The sequence below is a fragment of the Sparus aurata genome, chromosome 11 (genome assembly GCF_900880675.1).
Source record: "Sparus aurata chromosome 11, fSpaAur1.1, whole genome shotgun sequence".
Classification (NCBI taxonomy): Eukaryota; Metazoa; Chordata; class Actinopteri; order Spariformes; family Sparidae; genus Sparus; species Sparus aurata.
In genome coordinates, this window is record NC_044197.1 from 11,897,908 (window position 1) to 11,919,427 (window position 21,520).

The following is a 21,520-nucleotide window of genomic DNA, read 5'->3' on the forward strand; positions in this document are numbered from 1 at the left end:
TGTGAACACACACAAAACAGGTGTGAATACATGACCGTCACAGCGAAGGGGGGCTGTTGCTTCTGTAACCTTTTGAGGAGACATTTTCTTGGTATCGTTTGAAACTTCTTGTGTCACTGCAAATCAATAATATCAAGTTTCTCTGAGTGATGACCATAATCCTTGGATGAAAGTGTTGGCATAGCGCATATCTGCGAAACCACGTTTACCCTTAATCTGAACATTTTACTCGTATTGTATTAACATTTCTACAATATGTGTCATATCGCCTAGCACATGGCCGACTTCATGACCTTCATGGCTGAAGGGGATGGTGAGAGGGACATGAGCTGACCCACCAAACGAGAAATCACTGTTCAGGACAGATGAACACGGTCTTTCGCTGAGATGTCAGGACATTTTCCAGTCGTGTGCTGCAGCAAAACCAGGTTAGCCAATGCATGATGTCTTTTGTGCCTAGACCCAAACAGACCATAAGCACTGCGTTGAAGGAAATTGAAAATCGAACCTGACAAAACAACAAAAAGAATTGTAAAGTGTCAACATGGTTTGGAGAAACGCTTATTAGATGACTAATTGGCTTTGAATGTGATGAAAGAAAATCATGCTTGTAGATCAAATCTGAAGTGGCTGCTAGTGCTCATGTGGCGACGTAGAGAGGAGGGAGGAGATTGCTTTCTGTGCAACACACAGGATGTTAGCTAAAGCGATGACAACATTTCCAGCAGCTTTAAGTTGAGAACATAAAAAACCCCCCTCCCCTTTAGCAGATGACTATAAAAAAGTGTTCTGCTGTATTGTCAAACAGTGACAATCATCAGTCTGCACAGCGAAGGTCGAACACCCAAGTGAAGTAACACTAAGTGATAGACATTTTTGAGTGTAAGGGGATTTTAAGAGGTCTATCAATTTAAACATACGTGGTGCTGAGCATCTTCCTTTGCTCTCTATTTCTTATGTGAGCTTCAGTTCAGTTTTTGTCATAAATGATTCAGCAGTCGGGATGAAGAAAACTTATGACAGTATGACAAACAAACAACACATTTAAGTGAGAATGCAAAGCTTTTTTATCCGCTCATAAAATTTGCCTCTATTTTATAACCTGTGTTACGATGAATGCCTAGAAAATGATCAATAATGAAGCTCTTGAAACAGCATATGCAGTACCTTTTATCATCAAGTAAGGTGAAATGAGACAAGCACATTTTGTTCTACACAGTATATCTGTATGGGTTGTGTGGATAGACACATTTGTCTGCTTTAATGGGATTGGTTTAAACAAATAAAATGGAAAACCCCAGTGGGAAACATTTCAGAATAACATTTTCAACACAACATTTCACAGTGACGGGGTCACAGGTTTATTGTAGACTCTCAGTCGCCTTCTCAGACTTTTGTAAGTGTCGAGTGACCAGATGACTGCTATAAAAAATGGGACAGGGAACAAGACATCATTGTAGCAGATAATATAGCATGCTTTATAAACGGTGTGCTTCATTTTTATATAAAACAAAACAATACAATACAAAACAGTCTAGCACAATTTGCAGACACAATGGTTTCCATATTTACAGGATGGGTTCTGTGAAGGAAAATGAAAAATACCATTGATTGTTTACATTTCTAAAATGCAGAGAGGAAGGTGTCAAATCAGTCCATTGACATATTCACAGCTAAGTATTAATAATTCCATAGTGAGTTATAAAGTCCGTAAAATGTGTTGCGCAATGTAAAGTTAAAGAGTCATTTAAGAATGAATTTCACTGCCAGTACCACTGAAACCAGGTCAGCCCTCCATCAACTTCTCATTTTGCCTTTGGGGCGAAATGGATTAAATTGCTTTCTGTAAATCTGAAGGTTTGGGAGGTTACATCCCATCCGTGTGTATAAATTCAGCACATCACAGTTCATCTATAGCCAACAGAGGGCGGCAGAATAACACTGTTATCGCAGGCATCGTTGAAGCGACACAGGGAGAGCTGTTTTCTAACTGTTGGTGTTCCCCAGGCTAGACCCACAGATTAAAGAGATAAACCTTAAGATAACTGTGTTTTCTTTCTGTTTGTTTGTTCTAAGGACAACAGAAACACCTTTAGTCATGGTAAAACACTCCACAGTCTCTAGAAGACTGTAGACCTGGAAAATAAAAATCCACTTCAAAAATATGTAAAAAAAAAAAACAAAAAACAAAACAATACCTACAAGGTGTTTGTTGTTGTAATAAGTAAAACAGAAACTCTGCCAATAGAACAATTGGAATAAGTATATAAAAAAAGTCTGATTTATTTCACTGATGTTACTTTTTAGGTGATTATGTGTTTTATTTACATTATATATTTTTATATTACATGCAATGACATTTTTTACTGGAAATTAGACAAATATAAGTTTTGAGTTTTGCAGTGTAAGTAATTGATAATCTAAATGCTGAATTAGTCATATCATTTAATCACTTCTACAAAATGTTATACAGCTATGTAATGTTGGTTTTAGTCCACCCATGTGTATTATATTGTTAGTGTCGTCCTAGAACACCTCCACCCCTTCTCCTCTCTAGCTCACTTTATTATGACCTTTGTTCCAGTCTGCAAGGTCTTTATCATATTAGCATTTTTCCCTGCGTGTCTCAAACACATTTGAGGTCTGATGAGAACCCACTTAACTCTTTCCCCCCGCTGGTCAGCCAAGCCTCCCTACTGTCACCTTACAGCCAAAAATAGGCAAGTGAACTGAAGCCTGATGTGAACGCCCGTCATGATTTCCATGAGCGAGCAGGCATCTCAGTGCAATGTGTGGCTGATGTCATGATAAGGTGAGAACTGTAAAAGCTCCAGGCTGGATATTATTGGTTTGAAAAAGAGTCTTTAACAATAGAATCACAGCAGAACAGAAAAAAAGAAAAAACTCACTCAACAGTACTATAAACAACCACGAGGATTTCAATGTAAGTGATTACAAAATATATAATACATCTTATACAGTGTTTATCCTACCTATACATTGTCATCTATTCAACTGTGGGATAAATGCACCCCAACAAATGTTCAATTTACAAATAATATGCTATATTCAAAGTAAGCATCCAACTGTGTACATGCACTCGTCTTTTACACACAGCTTCTTTCAGATCAAGAAGGTTCATGTCCTGTACAGTGTGTACTGAATAGACAACAATGGGAAAACCTAACTAGTAGGGAAGAGCGAGTATTCGCCTGAACAAGTATTCGGTACAGATGATGCTATTTAATATTGTAAGGAAGAAAAATCCTTATTGGCAAGCTGACTGAAGTTTATTCATTTATAAAATAACATAACGTAAATAGTTATCTCACTCTTGGGATCCACAGCTCAACTCTGAGGCTGTTCTGTACATATTTATCTAATACATAATGAGTAAAAGCAACTACAGATCAATCCAGATCAATTTCAGGCTTAAATTAAGCAATTTAAAGGTCACTTACCTGTCCCAGTTTTAGAGTACAGGTACGGATACAGACAATTCAGTAGAGATGCACCGATTCTATCAAAGTCTAACCTGCTGATTCCAATTTTCTTTATTTCAAAGGACTATAATTAACAGCATACACAGACATATTTTGTCACCATTTTTAATGGAAAATTCACTTGTATTAGTAGTGTTAGTAGTAGGCATAGTATTTGTATTTAGGTCCCTATTATAAGGATTAAAGCAGTGTATATTGATATATCAGGGATTGTAAAAGTCCAAAATGGAAGGAGTCTTTCTTTAATGAGTTGCTAATGACATGTGAGCGGGAAAAAAAGCTTGCTTCAGTTAATTTGCAATTCACAAATTGTCTACAATGTTTTACTTTCCCAAAAGAAAACAGCTGGAACTGGCAACTCCAGTAAAGTTCCTGTCTCTGCTCCGCTCCTCGTCTGTTTGGACTCCACTCCCACAGTGAAACGATAAAGGGGAGTTAGGCGTTGGAAAGAGCAACTGTAAATGACGGCAAACCGCAAACCTCCACACTGAGCTGAAAAAAAAAAACAGTGCACGTATTTTGGGTGTATAAGATTTGTTTTTGTTTCTTTCTTTCAGCTCAGGCTGACAGTCTCATGGGGGGCGAGCGGTGTGGCGTAAATGTGACCGGCACAGAATCAGACATATCTGACACTGATCGGCTGGTTCCAGGCCGGTCGATCGGTGCATCTCTATGATTGAGCAGATCAAACCGATAAAGACGATTGTGTACTCGCTTATCCCTACTAACTAGCAAGTGCACATCTGCATGGCCTCATCCGTCACCACAGAAATGTGCGTTGGGTCCTTTAATTGTAGCTTAACCTGCGGAGTCCCATTTGTGATTAAAACGGCTTTGACCAACTTTAAGTGGTATCCAATGGGGGTAATGTCTCTATACCGCGGCACTGATACTACATGGTGCTTTATGGTCAAATTGGCAGTGTTGCAGAGAGTAGTCTCTAGGTGTCTGTATGTAGGCTATATTCTGTGCAAATCTACCATCAACAAAACAACAGAGCTTCTACTGTATATTTGGGTGGTAAGTGCTCCAAAGTCCTGACTGTAAATAGGCTAAATATGCAGTATATAGCTGGAACTACTCAAATACATATTGGCAAGTCCTTGGCATTCATTGAGCACCACCCTGTTTATAATGTATTCATGAGTTTGGAGATAGAGAGCTTGAATCACCTCGGACGGAGCAGAGAGGTGAAGTCCTTTACACTTGAAGAGGACAGAGTTCCTTGTAGTGTAGAAGGATGGAGTTGGCAAGAGCTTTGTCGAGGTTAAAGACTGGCGGGACTCTGAGTGCTTCTGTTGCTTGGTCTTTTAACAGTCTATGTAACATTTAGAGACATCTATTATCCGGCTCTGCTCTGCACAACAATGTGAACACACAACAAAGCGATAGAAACATAACAAATCCATACAAGTTTCTCTTTTTCTCTTCTGTACAGTAGTTTCATTAACAAAACCTTGTGTCAATAAAATGTCTGACAATAGTTGTATTTAATGTTCAGCAAGCACAAACGTCCACTCCAGTGTCTCCTCCCTTTATGTCCTCACTGCTTGTAAACAGTATCAGGGAAAGAGTACTAATGACAGAAACAGATCCTAATGATCAAATCATTTTCATGTTGAACTTGCGTGCCCCACCCTGTCCTCCACTGGCAGCAGGTCCATCCACCTTTCTGAAGGAATACTCCACTGAGAAATTGTTCTTGTGCTGCCCTCTCCCTCGACTCCACACAAACAGCAGGATGAAACAGAAGAGGACCACCCCCAGGAACATGATACAGCCCATCGCTGTGGATATGAGGATGGTCTTGAGGTCCAGAGTAAACTTCAAGAAGACTCTGGTGTCATTCAGATTCGTGTCATTAAGGTCCCCAGCATAGTAAGTGCGGTTGGCCATGAGGGCTGCATCCAGTGGCAGCCCACTAACTGTAAGTGTGGCGAAATAGGTGTCATTCCCACCGGCATTGCTCGCTATGCAGATGTAGGTTCCACTATCTGTTACCTGGGCATACCGTATTTCTAACGTGCCCTCTGGTAACACAGTCAGGCGGCCGCTGCTCTTCGTAGTGATGCGGCGGCGTTGAGGAGAGATCCAGAAAATCACCGGTGTCGGCTCACCTTCTGCTCTGCATATGAATGACACAACCTGCCCCTCGCGGGCGGATATCTGCTGCAGTTTCCTGTTGCGGATTTTGGGCTTCTGGCAAGTAAAGTGATCAAAGAGAGCCGAGTCAGAGAAAGCATTCAGGGCCCGTCCTTGAACCTCGACGGGCGTCATGCACACTGGGGAAGCGCCGTCAAAATTAAGGGTCTTCCTGCGCTGAAGAATCCATAGCAGACGGCAGTCACAGGCCAGAGGGTTCCCATCCAAACGCAGCGTCTCCAGAGTGTTGACGGACTGGAAGGCCCCCTCTTCCAGGGTCACCAGGCTGTTTGTGGAGAGGTTAAGAAGGCGAATTTGCCTCAGACCACCCAGCGCATATGGCTGCACTACTGCCAGATTTGTGCTGACAAGGTGTAGCTCCTTCAGCCTAACAAGGTCCCGCAGCGCCCAGGACTCCAACACAGAGATAGGGTTGTAGGAGAGGTTGAGGCTAGTGAGGTGAGCCAGGCTGCGGAGGGCAGAGGTGGGCACGGAGGTGATGTTGGTGTGTGTGATCGAGAGCCAAGATAAGTTCAGACCCTGCAGGCTGTGAGGGGAAATGTACTCTAAGAAGGGCCAGTGATCGATCTCGAGCCCTCTAAGGTTTCCAAGCTTACGGAAGTTCTGGTCCTCTAAGGCAGAGATACTGAGGTAGCGGAGCCGCAGAGTCACCAGGTTATGCAGGTAAGACAAAGACTGGCTGGACACAGAGGTCAGATTGCACCTCTCGATGGTCAGCTCCCTCAGACCCACGAGACCCAGAAAGGCCTTGTTGGAAATATAAACCAAATCATTGTCTCCAACTTCCAGGTTTTTCAGACTTTTCAGGTCTTGGAAAGTAAAGTCCAAAAGAATCACAATCTTATTCCCACTGAGGTCCAATGACGTTAGGTTGGAGAGACGTGAGAAAGCCCCCATGGGGACCAGTTTCAATTGGTTACCCCTCAGCGAAAGCGACTGCAGGTTCTGGAGACTAGAAAAAGCATTCGGTTCCAGGACGCTGATCATGTTCTCACTCAGGTCCAGCTTTTCAAGACGTTGATATGGAAGCAGGTCGCCATGTTCCACCCAGCGAAGTTTATTCCCACTCAGGTCGAGGATCTTGGTGTCTGCTGGGATGCCGTCTGGCAGTGTGGACAGACGTTTGCCATAACATGACACAGTCTTCAGTTTTGTAATGCACTCACAACGCTGGGGACATGTCTGACCCTGGGCAGGTGATACCGTGATCATCAGCAGCAAAAACAGGAACGGCAGGAGCCAACTGACATCCTGGCCCAGGCTCACCCCCATTTCTGCTGCTTCCTCCTGCTCCGTTCTGGGGTTGAATCACCGGGCCAGACACCTGAGAAAAGAGACAGAATGGGGAGAAGCAAAGCGAAGGGAAGGGGGCGGAGAACATGCGGGAGAGACAAAGAAACAGACAGTGAGACAAATTAATGAAACCCAATTCCCCTTCAACAGCTGAGATCAAACACTCTAAATGAGTGGAATTACAATTACAAACTCTAATTGACCCGGCACAGTAGTGAAATTAAAGCTAGCTCCAAGATAATCCTCCGAGGACTAGGTCTGTACTCAGCTGAAACAGTTTGATTTGCAATGGTCGCCTTTGCCTCGCAGACAGCCAGGTTTTAAAATGATATGCCAGCAAACACACAGAAAAGCCCCCTAATAGCTTATGAGTCAATTTAATATCTGATGGTTGTTTTGGTGTTTAGCCATTTCATGCATTGTAAATGAAAAGAGGGAAACGGGGAAATTGAAAATCTACTGTATTCATAAGAGCTCATGTGAGACATCTTAAAATGCATGAAAAAGGAAAACAATTGCCGGCTCTCAGAAGCCTTTAACGGCCAACAGCACCACAAAATGGTCCATTTATACAGTGTGACGCAGAATACTGACTTCTACTCTTCTGTAGAAGAAAGTACCAGCTTGTAAACAGGTTAAATAAAATATGAGCAATCTAATCGACAGACATGTAGCACAGTATATCCAGTATACAGTGTCTTGGAGTGAACGCCTGACAAGGTCACTCACCATAGCAGAAGGCTACGACTCAGTGCATCACAATAAGTCGGTCCATCACATCATCTGCATAAGTCTCTGAGGCATGAGGCTTATCATGAGAGGAGCCCGCCTAGCCTGACCTGCCTATGGGTTTCATATGACACACAAGGACACACACACACACACACACACACACACACACACACATGCACAATTCCTCTCTCACCACCCCTCCGTCTGCTGCTAGATGTTGGCAGCAGAATGGTAATCCCTTTATAAGCCCATTGTGAAATACCAACTAGTGAGATGGAAAGTAACTCTGAAAAACATATTCTACATCATCAGTATAATTGAGTGGTGAGGCCTGCAGCGCTTTAAAAAGGTCCTGACTCCTGGGATTGTCACTGGTTCGCACATCAGGAGGTCCCTGACCTCCAGTATGGCCTGGTTATGTCACTAAAATTACATGGGTGTGCTAACTAGACATGCATATTACAATAGACATAGAGATGCACAATAAATTAAAATATTATCAAATTCACAATATAGCTAAGTGCAATATCAAAATCATAAACCTGTTATTTTTGGATAACCCAAGTATTGTAGGCCCCAGTATACAGATCATATGCTCCAGATGTCAGGGAAAATGCTTCCCAGCAAAAACGTCACATCATTTTATTTTTCAAAGTCAAACATTTTGCGCACCTGCTGATCCACAGGTCACAGACAGACAGACAGGAGGATCAACAAAATCTGGACAAAACATTTTCCTCCTCCTCTTCACTTCACTTGCAATCAGGAAAAATTAAACAATAATTCCCATGCCCATAATTCCATAAAATGTGGTATTTTAATTCATGTTATGTTCCTGTCCACATTAATGTGAAGAATTGTGGTCAATTGTTCATTCTCTAGTTTGAGTCAATGGGAAACATTAATTCAAATTTTGGGTCTTCCAAGGTAAAAAGCAGTTGAGGTCTCCTAGCAATAACAGAGCAATGCTAAAAAAAATGTAGTGTGAAGGTTCAGTCTTGAGAAAACACAAAAAGACTTCCATGACAGCTGAGTGAAGGTCGTCCTATGATATTAATGAGACCATCAAATTTCCAAAATCGCCATCATGATACACATTAGTGTAATTTAAGTGTCAACATCTAGTGGCTGTTAGCGGTACTGCATCTTAGATCACCTTCAAAGATGTCAGTGGAGTCAACACTAACCTGAGGTCACACTACAAACTGACAGCACTCAACAAACTGTGAATCACACCTGAACCATTAAAGCCACTGATTTAAAAACACCCATGAATCAGACAATACACAACTCTAGCCCTTTTTAGATAGAAAAGGCAGCACATTTGCTCCAAGGTAAGGGCAGCAATGTGCCGGCCTATCTTTATAGAAAAATAATATTAATATTATTAATAATAATATTCCTCCTTTTCCAAAAGCCGCCTCTGAGGTAGGTGTAAACATGTGAAGTGACATGAAGCTCGAAGTTCGGCTGTGAACAGTTGACAACGAATTTGTCTTCAAAATAAGAGCTTTACATTGCACCACATTGGAGTTTAGAACTGGGTTCTTAGCGGGGGGCTTTTAATTTGAAAGTAGCAACCGGTCTTAGCTTGCCAACACAACAACAAGCTAACACAACCAAACAGCTACAGAGACCGAGGAGACGCTAGCATCTCCTGGATCTCAACAGCTGTCCAGTTGCTCATCTTAATGTCCGCGGATTAAATGATGGACTGACTGCTGTGATCAGCTGTTTCTTGGTTTTACAACTCCCCGGCTGTGGGTCGCACAACAGTGCAGGTCATTGACACCTCCGCCCACCTCACGCAGAGGCCGGCACATTTCTGCCTCATTTTTAGATAGCAGGCGAGGAGGAAATAAGTGTACCCTCCGAGGCGGAAAATCAGCGGACCAAAACAGACTCCCAATTTGCCGGCCTCTGTCTAAAACCGCGGACCGAGCCGCCAAAAGGACGAGCAAATTGGCGGCTTCTGTGGCACTGTTGGTCTACATTTGGAAAAAAATACAATAAACACACTAGAGAAAAACCCATCAGAAATGCATATAGTCATACACTAAACCCCCACTATCAAAAGTAAGTCACAAGATTGGAGGCGTTTTGGTATATGGAGGAAGACTAACAGTGTTAAAGGGTTTTAAACTCCCACCTGCTTCTGTTACATATGATTTAACAGCTCCTTTAATGTACCTCACCTCTACACATGTTCTAATTTATGATTCACCCTGGCTCAGAGATGAATATTCCCATTAGCCGAACTGCCACTGAATTAAATTAACTGTCTGAAAATGTGAGCAGAACTGTCTGATAGCAGACAGGCTTCAAATGAGGAGAACATTGTTAAAAATCACTTAGAGACACTAAATATAAAAATGTCTGACTTTTACAAACTCATTAGAAGTATCACAAAGGACACAATGATAGACACAGTAGCCTGACACCTTTCACAGCCGGTCACTGAAGGTCTAACAAGGCCCGATGGTAAAAGCAAGAGCTCTTTCTGCACCCAGAGGCAGCCTGCAGGTTTCAGTTCAGGCTTTATAAATGACAAAATGTGGCAGCTGAGGCACTAGCCCCTTTCGCACAGAGACGCCGCATTCTCCGCCGTTGGTTGTTCACACAGAGCCAAGCATCTCCACCTTAAAGTCGAACCGCTGTGTAATTCACACAGAAAGCCGGCGCTGCGGCTCCTAAGGAGGTGTGACGGTACACGTCATGATGGGGTTGACTTTCGCAGTGATTTTTTTCAACACAAACCCTTGGTGAGTCAAGGTTTTTTGCCGTTGACGGACGCTGTTTTTCGGCCAGAAATGGAATGATCCATACAACAGGCGGGAGGACAGATGCTTCTCCACGTATATCTGCAAATTTTTTTCCTCATATAAGTCGCCAAAGACCGTTACTACATTACTTTTGTTTGGTCATGTAACGATGCTTTGTGGGACATTTCTCTTTATTTAGTTGTGTGAGGGAGCTGTGTAGTTGTCTTGTAGTTGCACCGGAGCAAAATTTCACCCCCCGCCATCTCCGAGACATTCGCACAGTGCAGCTAGATTTTAAGATGCCTTGACACCTGACAGTGAATTTTCAATATCAGCAAAGTCATGCACTAATAATCTCGGATAAGGTCAAGTTAGATCGATATTTTGATAGACTCTCAAGGACGGTTTCAAGGACTTCAACCTTCCACCCTGAGAAGCATGTAGACTTATGTCAAGCCTTTTCATGTTGTGACATTTCATCCACATCAGCACGTCAGCCACCTATATAAAATTGTAGCGTTAACAGTTTAGGCTTTTTTCCCTCCATTATCATCAGGGGGGCCAGCGACTGAAACAGAAAACCACAAACTTCCTCCACCCCACATTTAAAAACGTCAGTCACGTGGCTGGCTTACTGAAACCAGTATCTGTAGCAGTCACTCGCTAATGAGCCCAGAGCCCCCCCGGGCAGCTACTGCACCACAGGTCAACAGCAGGTGGATAGAGTAGTGTGCACTCTACTGTATACAGCGTGATCTCCCCCCCGGCAGCTCCACACAGAGCTGCTGTCCAAGAGGCTACTGTTACCTGCTAGTACGCTGCAGTCAAAAATAACGTCTGTAATCTCTGATTACGCAGCAGGAGCACAACTCTGTGTGCTCTTCCCCGCTGACCTTCAGCTGATGCAGGTGACAGGATACAGGAAGAGACTCCAACAGTTTCACAAAGTCCTCATGTTTCATTTGCGCTTCTAAAAAGACAAATTCTTGCGGGTGTACACATGATCCTATGTCTTGGTTTAGTTATTTTATGTTTTTTACGTTGAAATACTGTTCTTTTATGATACCTGTCCACATGATCCTTCCCATGCATTCTGGTTGCGTCGTGCTTTGAGAGATGAGGCTTCACGTGGCCTGCTCTGGCTACTTTACGCAAATCAGGGGCATCCAGCACAGTTCCACTGGATCTCCTGAAACGCTATAAAAAGTCTGTCAAATCAAAATGAGACAAATTCACCAACAGCATGGCTTATATCTAGTATAAAATGTTGTCAGAAACACATTTCAGATAACTATTTCAGTAAAATAAGAAAAACCAAGAGGGTCAAAGTTCAAGGCGAACTGTCATGACAAATTAGTGTGTCCCAATTGTATGCTTCTGCAATAGTATGTACTTTGTAAGGGCAGCTGAAGTACATACTTAAAGTGGAAACAAAATAGTAAGCAATTCAGAACAAACCCAAAGCTAGCCATTAGCTACCCTGACAAAATTAATTGGCATCAGTTTGGTGGTGATTGCCAGGTTATGATGGCTGAGGGAGGAGAGAAAAGCGATGAAAATGTGGTCGACGAAGACCTGGTGGTGAAAAGAAACAGCACTTCTGCTATATGGACTTGTTTTGGATTCAGGAGAGACGACGTGTTACACACACAGGTACTAAGTAGAACATGCCGAGCAGTTGTTGCAACTTCTAGAGGAAACACAACCAACCTCCATCACCACCTGCAATACAACCATAAAGACCTACACGAACAATTCAAAACTAACGTTAGCCATCATTAACTGTATAGTTAATAATATGCAAACTTCAATATTTGTTTGTTTATCGCAAACTATATCGTCATCGCAATATTGAACAGTGTTATCGCACATTGCAGATTTTCCTCATATCGTGCAGGCCTAGTTTCCAAACAAGCCATGTTGGATTGGTTTGAAATCAGGAAGCAGACGGACCAAAATGGTGTTTGTCGAATCGTGTGCAGCCGGCAAGTGTTTGCGTGGTTGTCAGAGGGTGTAGCCTGTGTTGGCAAAGGGTGCAAAGCTGGGAAGCGTTGCGTGTCAACAGGTCCAAAAAATGCCCCTGTGGACAAGCATCATTAGACAATATGTTTCCCTCTTTTAAGCTCTTCTGTCTAACCTCCTTGTGTCTCTTCTGCATTCAGAGCCTTTCTAAGTCCTGCATTTACCCCTCTTGTCTCATCATTGCTCCTGCGTTTGTTCACTGGTTCATCTGATAAACATGATGTTCCTGGCAGAGTGTAACATTCAGTAAAGTTCAGTTATGTAAAAAGAAAAGTCAGAGGATGTTCACCAGACCGAACTACACCAGCTATGTCTTCCAGGCAGAATCAATATGCAGCTCTGATATAAACTCAAATGCCTCGATCAGCTTCGACAGCATATCCTGCTTCAAACTCCACTTCCATCCCCGCCTCCGTGTGCTGACCTCGCCAGAACGTCTCTGTATCAGCCACCTGCATACACAGCTGCTGTTCATTTTGCTCATTAGCTCATCAGTTAATATTGGTGTTTTCATGCATTTCATAGATCGTTACGGAGCTGCTGTATTATTTCAGGCATTATTTTGTGCCTTAACTCTGCCTAATGTGTCTGTTTCAGCCGTTATTTCCTCTTACCTGCCAAAAACTGTGAGAAAAGACAGACGGCTAATGTCTGTCATTGTCTAACAGATTAATTATATATGAAATCACTGTCAGAACAGACTTTGCACTCGTCCAGTAACATTAGGAGAGAGGTAGTTTTCTTTATCTTGTAATTTTGGTTGCCAGGCAACATTTGCTCATCCAGTATTTTCTGTTTGAAAAAAAAAAGCTTGACTGCCTGAAGTAATGTTCTATTCTGGAAATACCTCAATATTTACACACATGGGAGTGAATTGAATTGAAACATGTATTTTTTTTCTTGCTCCTCTGTTAAGAGTCTTCTGCTTTCAGCCACACCAGCTTTATATATTTGGACTTCTCAGCTGTCAACAGACTGAAAAATCGTTTACGTAATGACTTTGTAAAAGCCAAAGGGCTTAAAGAGACACGGCCAGGATCGTCAGCAAGTTTGTTGTGGCCTCCGAGTGCATGAAAATGTAAAAGTTCTTTTACTTAAAAGGCACAGAACCAGATTGTATTGAGCTGGGAGGCTAATAGACCTTTTCCAGTGGAGGCTGTGACCTGTCAAAATGCCTGCTGTGAAAAAGGCACTTGAGCAAAGACAGTGTCTCTAATGGTTGCACTATAGACCTCTCTAAATGTGACAGCTGAATTTTTATCAAAAGGGCACGGATACTTTTATCAAAGGAAAAGTGGCTAATTTTTACATATTCAACATAAGTTTCTGTGCCCCCTGTTTTGGAGGTAAAAACGTCTGAATCTGTCAGTAGGTATGACAGAGAGAGACTCAAACACTGCTGTCATGACAGTGAAAGGCAGAACTCAAGCACAAATCAAAGATGGCTTCACACTGTTGTTGGCTGCTCTTGTGATGCTCGAAGCTGCCGCTCACACTTACATTGTGATACAAATTTTAGCCGACACGTCATGTAGCATTCAAACACTGACGGAGGGGATGTTTCTGGCTTTATAAAAGCCACAGTGCAGAAATCCTCTCTGGTCTCACAAATAGATTTCCATTTAACATTTAGGAACGCTATAATTCTGCATTTTTAAAGAACTCTCACAGCTAAAACATTATTTTGTTTTCATTGCTTGTGTGCACATGACCTGACAGCTGGATCATGAAAAAGCCAGAATCAAATATTCAGTACACAGTAAGCAGTCTGTAGTCCCAAGCTTATAGAAACGACTCAGAATATGATGTTCTTAAATTGTCATTTAAAACACTTACAGAACTGCTGTTGAGGTCTTCTCTTTCTGATCGTTTCTATAACAGCTGCTTAGTGCCACTAGCTTTGGTGTTTCACATTTCTCCATTCTGCACTGTTCTTGTTCCTGAATTTCCCGTCTCATCTGGAAATACCTTTGCAAGAGTAATACTAAGTAGCAGAGCCATGATCCTAACCCGACCCAAAACTATTTTTGCATTCAACTCATCTTTAATCTTTATTATTAAACACCAATATCAGACTTTCTCATATACGGCCCCAGGGTCCCCTAACAATCAGCCATCTTGAACACTGTTAACAAAGGCTTATCTAACACGCCACAACATTGTTAACACGGCTAACAGTGTTAAACATTAGCGTGTTAGCATTGTCATTGTATGGATGTTACTGTAGCATGCCAATGTTATGCTATCATAAAGTGTTACTCTGTTCCCAAGTATAGTCACACAGAGCAGCACGTGTGGCTGAAGGCTGGTAGCCTTCTTCAATTGCCTTGCTTTTATTTCTGGTCTTTATGCTACAAAATTAAAAAATGATAATGTTGATGTTTTCGTAATTGCAATTGGAATACAACCATTAGCAATCACCCATGATTAGTCACCCAGTCCTCATTAGGTTGCCCTCTCTGTACAGCTTCAGTCAGCGAGGCTCCTCCTGAGCTCAGACTCTGTGAAGTACAGATGGCAGAGCAGGTGACCCGGAATTCATGTGCTCTCTGACCGCTGCCCAATTACCATCCAAGCACTGCGGTGAGTTAGGGAGGGAGCGAGACAAGTGTGAGAAGAAAAAAAAAAAAAGCCAAGTGTAGGTTATATAGCAACAGAGCCATATTTAGATGACGGAGTGGGCTGTAAAGCTGCAGGGGCAAGGGGGGTTCAGTGAGATGCACTGCCACCTCTCTGGCCCTCTTCTCGCCACCTCTTCCTGCTCAAACTGCTGCATAATTTATTTCTGAGACTACCTTTACTTCACCCTCACCTCCTCTACAGTGTCTTTTTGTTTAAACAGAAGCCATTAGGGCCTGAAAGACAGCAAATTAAGCTAATGGGCCTTATGCAAACACTGTCCTCTGCTATTCAAAACAATAGATCGTGAAGCCCCCGCATGTTTCAACATGAGGACATTAGGACCGGATCAGATAGAGGACATTGCTGATGCTTGGCTGAATCCTACACATTAAACACGAAGATACCCCATTAATGTATGCATGAGGTTTCTGTAATAAGCCGAAAATGGTGTCAGCTGGTGTGTGTGTATGTGAGTGAGTGGTGATTCACAAGATGGGCTGCAGCTACACAAGAGTTACTGGTAACATTTTTTTCCTGCCCCAATGCATTGCTTTCAATCAATCAACAGTTGACAAATAGCAACAAAGACTAATGTTAATATTCAAATTTAATCTTACTCGCCTTGCTTTCACACTTGAGGCAATGTCATAGTCTGTTGGCTTTAGGTTTTGTCACTGCCTGTTTTATTTTGTAGACTATATCCTCAGGTGTCATGTTTTTACTTTCCACTTCCTGTCTTTGTCTTTTTTCCCACCCCTTTTCCTGCTCACCTTCTTCGTCTGTTGCCCAGTCCTTGTGTGTCTTCTGTGTTCCTGATTTGTTCCCCATAACACTCGTTTTTGTATTTTTCCACTGCTACTGGGCGGCCTGCTTGAAGGTGTATCTCAAACCAATGATACGCTTGTCCTGATCCTCGCAGTACTATCGAAGCGGCTCCACTAATTAAGTTACAAACACATTTCATTTACTATAACCTTTTCATAATCAAAGCCCCCCATTATGTGGTAATTTGAAAGCTTTAATTATAAGGCAGAGTTACATTTAAACATTGTGTTTTCACAGCAGTAACTAAACATGACTCCTGCAACGGCAGAAAGTGAACAGTAAAGCACAGCAGATATTTGAAAGAACAAACCGGACAAGCAGAACTAAAGACGCCGGTTAGACGCTAAAAAAGTACTGAGAGCCGAACACACAGACTTTTAAAAATGTCTTTCTCTCAGGTTTCCTGCACAGACATGAGGTGAGTATTGATTCGAGGGGGTGGGTGCTTGTTATGGGTTGGCTGCAGTCACAAGACTTTACCGCAGCCCACTTGGAAGTTGGGTGGGCCTTTCTATGCCCTATTCCAGAGCAGGTCCATTGCCGGCGTGTCTGGCCTCAACTTGGCGCAGTAAAACTGGTGATGGAATAGCAAATCAGCACTCAGCTCGATTTGACTGGGTGCGGCCAAAGTGTTTGTGGAAAGACGGCCTGTGTGCAAACGCCTACTGTACATGCTTTAAACATTTTTTTAATGAAAACCAGCTTCGCACTGTCGTTTTGTAACAAATGTTACTCACACAGGAGCAAACGGTGCATTTGTCAGGATCTATTTGCAGCTGAGGATCAGTACACATTTTGTGCTTTAGTCAGTATTGACAGCGGCAGGTCGGTGTGTGTGTGTGTGGGATGGATTTAAAATATACCACAGTACCCATGTTAATCATAAGGGAAAAAATATGTCAGCCAGTGCAACAATAGGGCTCAATGATATGCTTTTTATAGTGTCAGGACAACAATGGAGCTCTATTGCACAATGGGATAAGCTATATAGGGCTTTGGATACACAGATACTTATTGATTGATTTAATTATTTTAAAAAAATAAAATATCCACAGACTTGTTCATTAACATTATGGAAAGAGACGTCACAAGAACCTCAGTGTGTATGGCTCGACAGAACGTAGAATATATAGATCTGTATAAATGTGTGTGTGTGTTATGTACAGCATGTAAAGGCCTGGAAAAATCAACCGCAGCAGAGACGATGGTGAGACGGATAATCATGCTGCAGGTGTAGGACACAGCTGACAAATGAGCAGGAAGCATGTTTGAGAGTGCGTAGGTGTAGCCGAGCGCTCTCCAGAAAAGGCTGCGCAGGCCAGAGCATAACATCCATAAAAACTCCTCAAATGGCTGCACTCACACTCATTTCTACCATGCCCACTCATTGTGCTTTACATAAGCACACACACACTCTCTCGCTCTCTCTCTGCATGTGTGTGTGTTTGTGTTTGTGGTATGTGTGTCCACCAGAGACAGCACACATTACTCATTTACACCGGGGGATGCCGTCACCAGTATCTATCAATCCGTGTACGGAGACCCTGACGCCCCTGGCAGTGCACGGTCCAGGTAACACACACATACTCACACAGGCCATTACACACATTCACGCTCACCTGATGAGAGAGAGAGAGAGAGGGAGAGAGAGAGAGAAAGAAAAGACTGAGTTGCTTGTTCCGTTTAACTTCCACCTTGCTTGATGGATCGTTATCACCGGCAGGGCCATGCCATCCACCACAGGCAAGGACACCCATCTCTGGGTGGAGAAGAGAAAGCTGGGGTTGCTGGCATGGAGTGAGAACACCTGTGCTGTGAGAATGTGCAGTTGGGAAGGAGGAAGGAGTGTGTAATAACATGAGCATACTGTATATGTGTAAGTATTTGACCACACTGAGGTGACAGCAGCAGTCTGAAGATGGATGAGGGGCATTGTGTGCAAACAGTCCACTTATTTAATGTGGATTTGTCCCTGGGGGCCCTGCAGAATAGAAACTGCCGCAGTGGAGTGATCAGATATGACAGAATTTGCCATTACACCTTAGCAGGGCATGCAGATTGATATGAAATACTAGTTAAAGAGTGCCAAATGGGATTTTAATTATAATAATGGATTACAGTGAGATTCTTAAATTGCACTTCTCTCCTATGCAAAGCAGCAACAGTGAAACCAAAGGACACAAAAGGGGTGATTAAGAAATGTGTCTTGCCATGTGCCCTGAATATTTAATGAGAGAGAACTGTTTCAGGGCTTATGGACGTAAAGCCTCCTACGGAACAGGAGCTAAATAATTGAGGATGTTATTCTGCATGGTCATGTCCCACTGACACGGAGACTTTGACCTTACCTGGAGCTGCAGCCGCATATACAAAGACAAAGAGGGACAATCACATGATACTCTCCTAACTGCATGACTGATGGAGACAAAACGACTTTGCAGCATAAAGCCTAACTTTCGTGGCGTGTCTAAGTTTCAGCCGAGGTCTGAGACATAAAGACGCTACCTGCCTCTCTCCATTCATAAGTGACAGACCTGACCTCCATTGTTTAGACATAATACACTCCTGTCACCTTTTAATTTGTCCTTTTTAAAGACAAAAAAGACAAACATGAAAAAGAGGCGATAATCTCCATCATATTCTAAATATACCATCTGCACTAATGAGGTCATTAATCACACTAATGAATGTGAATGCATTATACAAGGACAATTTCAATATACATTTTAATAGCTTGTTTGCAGCCACATGATCCCGATGAAGGAAGTGAAGAACACCGGCGGAGAATAGTTGAGAATGGAGGAATGTGAATACTTTAAAGCCTTAGATGGACCTGCACGCGGCACGTATCATCAGAACATTACTAGACACATTGGATTATGATCCTTACACTACACTGACTGACCGATTTGCCTGGCGTGGAGACGATCAATATCAGCAATTACTTGGTCCTGCAGGCCTCCAAATACACAGTTAGCCAAATGAAGGCTTGAGGCTTATAACAATTTCATGTGTCGCTGTGTCAACAAAATTGTATCTAAAGCAGCATTGAATGACTGCTGTTTTGTTTCTGAGACTCGAAAGTAGCTCTTTGTTCTTCAGGTGTTTAGGAAAATGCCGCAACACTGTTTTCCTGTGAAGCACCAGAAACATTTTGCTTGCTCCGACACATCACCTGACTTTGCATCGGCATCGGGGTGAGTAGCTAATAACTGAGTTTTCATCGTTGGCTGAACTTATCCTTTAATCTTTGCATCATCTTGAGTCAAACTGAATCAAAACTGCATCAGAAGTTTGATGCTAGGTCCAATTGCAGAAAAATCCTCAAATTCATTTTGTTCTCTTAGAAGAGGCCTTACATTAAATTACACCAGTACATTTCATCTCTCAGTTCGTTTGGAATAAGAGAGCAAGGCGTTAGACCCGCCATCCAGTATCGATACTAAATGAACACTGAGCTGCCGAATCATTACAGAGGCTACCACTTTCTCCAATAACAGTAACTAGATCAGACCAGAATGCACTGTGTCTGAGACGTGTTTCCATTTGGGAAAGTAAGTAAATAAATAAAATAAAATACACACTGCACATGGTTGAATGAAAGGAAGAGAAAGTTAAAACACTTTCTTTTTACGAAACTTTGGCCTGACGGTAAAATTATATCCTCTCATTACATCGCAAATATGAAGTAGTGTAGTGGGAGCTTACTCTTATGGCTGCTTATATTATGTCTGTGCACGTAATCTGAATGAAAACTTCAAAGTACAGATTACAATACTGTTCAGTTTTTATTCTTCCATGTTTCTTCATCATCCAAATCATCCGGTCTGAGTCATATCAGAGAACAGACCAGTCGGGTCTGTAATAGCTTTTGTTAAGTCACTGTGAGGACAGGGTCTGAGCTGGTTACTGATTTATCACTTTGTACAGAGGCATGTTCACAGCTGAAGGTTGAAACTAGTATGGGGGGGGTTCTACACAAACACGCCCACACAGTTACAACCAATCCTGACACGGTCGGTTTGAGTTAATACAACCAGATCTGTGGCTCAAAAGAACATTAAGTTCGATGCCACTCTTTCAGGGGCCACTGGCTGTCACTGTAATGCAGGATGACACTTTTTCCCCCAGTCACATACACACACACACAAACACACAAACGCACATACACTCTTGGTGGTGCCAGTCTAGGCTCTGGAGCCCTGAGCAGTGTGTTATATCGGCACATGACCCAACACATTTTCATTAGCAACGTTTTGTAACAGTAATCCATTACTGTGCTCCATCAATTTAGGCCTATTACGTGGGTGGCCGACTTATTTATCCCTTGCTTATTTATTTTGAGGCCTCATGAGACTTGAGAGCTCACAGTAAATAGACTAATGATGATTAAAAAATCCAATTTCATACATTAGTGATTCGCATCAAGTATTAGATATTATAGAACTGAATGCTTTTCCGTTAGGTCCACAATAGTTTGTCTTTTGCTGTGAGAGAAAGCACAAGGTTACGCCCAGAAGTCACATTCAGGCTCAAATCTTACTGAATGTATAAAGTCAATACAATCAGAACCAGTTGAGCAGGTAACTTAAAGGCATAGTTCAACATTATGAAATAAAAAACTCTTATTCCCTTTTTGCCAAGAGACTGGAAACAGCGAGCCGGACTCTGGATTTCACAGAAAGACGTGAAGCTTCCGGTGAGTTCTGAGGTTATTCAGAGACTGAGTTGAATACAAACACAAATCGCACACCCAAACACAGTTGATGTATCTGTTGCCAACTACCTTACAGTAAAAAAATAAAAATAAGCTACCCTCCTTCCAGTAGCTAAAATGTCCAATGTCTTGATGTTACTCTAAATGTTAACAAACTGCTGTCTGGAAAAGAACACCTAGAAAAACGTTACAAAAAAAAAAAAAACTTCAAAAGCTTATTTCTAGCTGCTTTTAATTGTGTATTTTCATCTGCCCGGACTCATCTATAGTTGTTCTTTCGAAGTGATTAAGTACTGACAGCCATGACATTAAAAGACAAACACGAGAGTGGAAGCCATCTTGTTATCTAACTCTAAGCGACGCCTGCTGTCCCTTTTAAACAGCAATTATCTCTCAGTCATTTCAGAAGTGTCTGTGTCACTTCTTTTAAATAACACCATGACATTTTGGCACGAAACGACAACAAAAAATAATGGTGATATGAAGTCATCTGAGAACACTTGTGGCTTCGCTGTCCTTCGCTTATGGTCACAGCGATATGGGTGTCATAGTGGAACGACGACCGGTCAGCCACTCGTCTGCCTGTTCATCCAGCTTGCCATGAGGACAAGCTGCCACTGGCAGCTAGCCTATTAAATGGCTATCCTCTCTTTAAGCCCCCGTGATCAGTGTGTCAGTCAACCAGCAGTCTCCCTCCCCCCGGCAGCCTCTGAAGCTACTGGCACGACTTCAGCAGGGATGAGAAGTGACAGACCACCAGGAAAGACTAGACCTAATTGGCAAATTGGCAGAACGGACGGATTGTTTGTGCTCAGCGAACAGATCAAAATGTTCATTTTTCCTTCTCCAAATCTATTGGGACTGTTTTTTGAAAAATAAGG

General features: G+C 42.4%; 1 protein-coding gene across 1 annotated transcript in view; it reads right to left on the reverse strand.

Moving 5' to 3' along the window:
• Positions 1-1,157: 1,157 nt before the first annotated feature.
• Positions 1,158-21,520, reverse strand: part of lingo3a (leucine rich repeat and Ig domain containing 3a) — a 40,329-nt gene continuing 19,966 nt past the window's right edge. Inside the window, exon 2 of the mRNA XM_030433881.1 lies at positions 1,158-6,990. Coding sequence (XP_030289741.1) covers positions 5,106-6,938 — 1,833 coding nt within the window. The 5' untranslated portion in view covers positions 6,939-6,990 and the 3' untranslated portion in view covers positions 1,158-5,105. The remainder of the gene's footprint in view (positions 6,991-21,520) is intronic.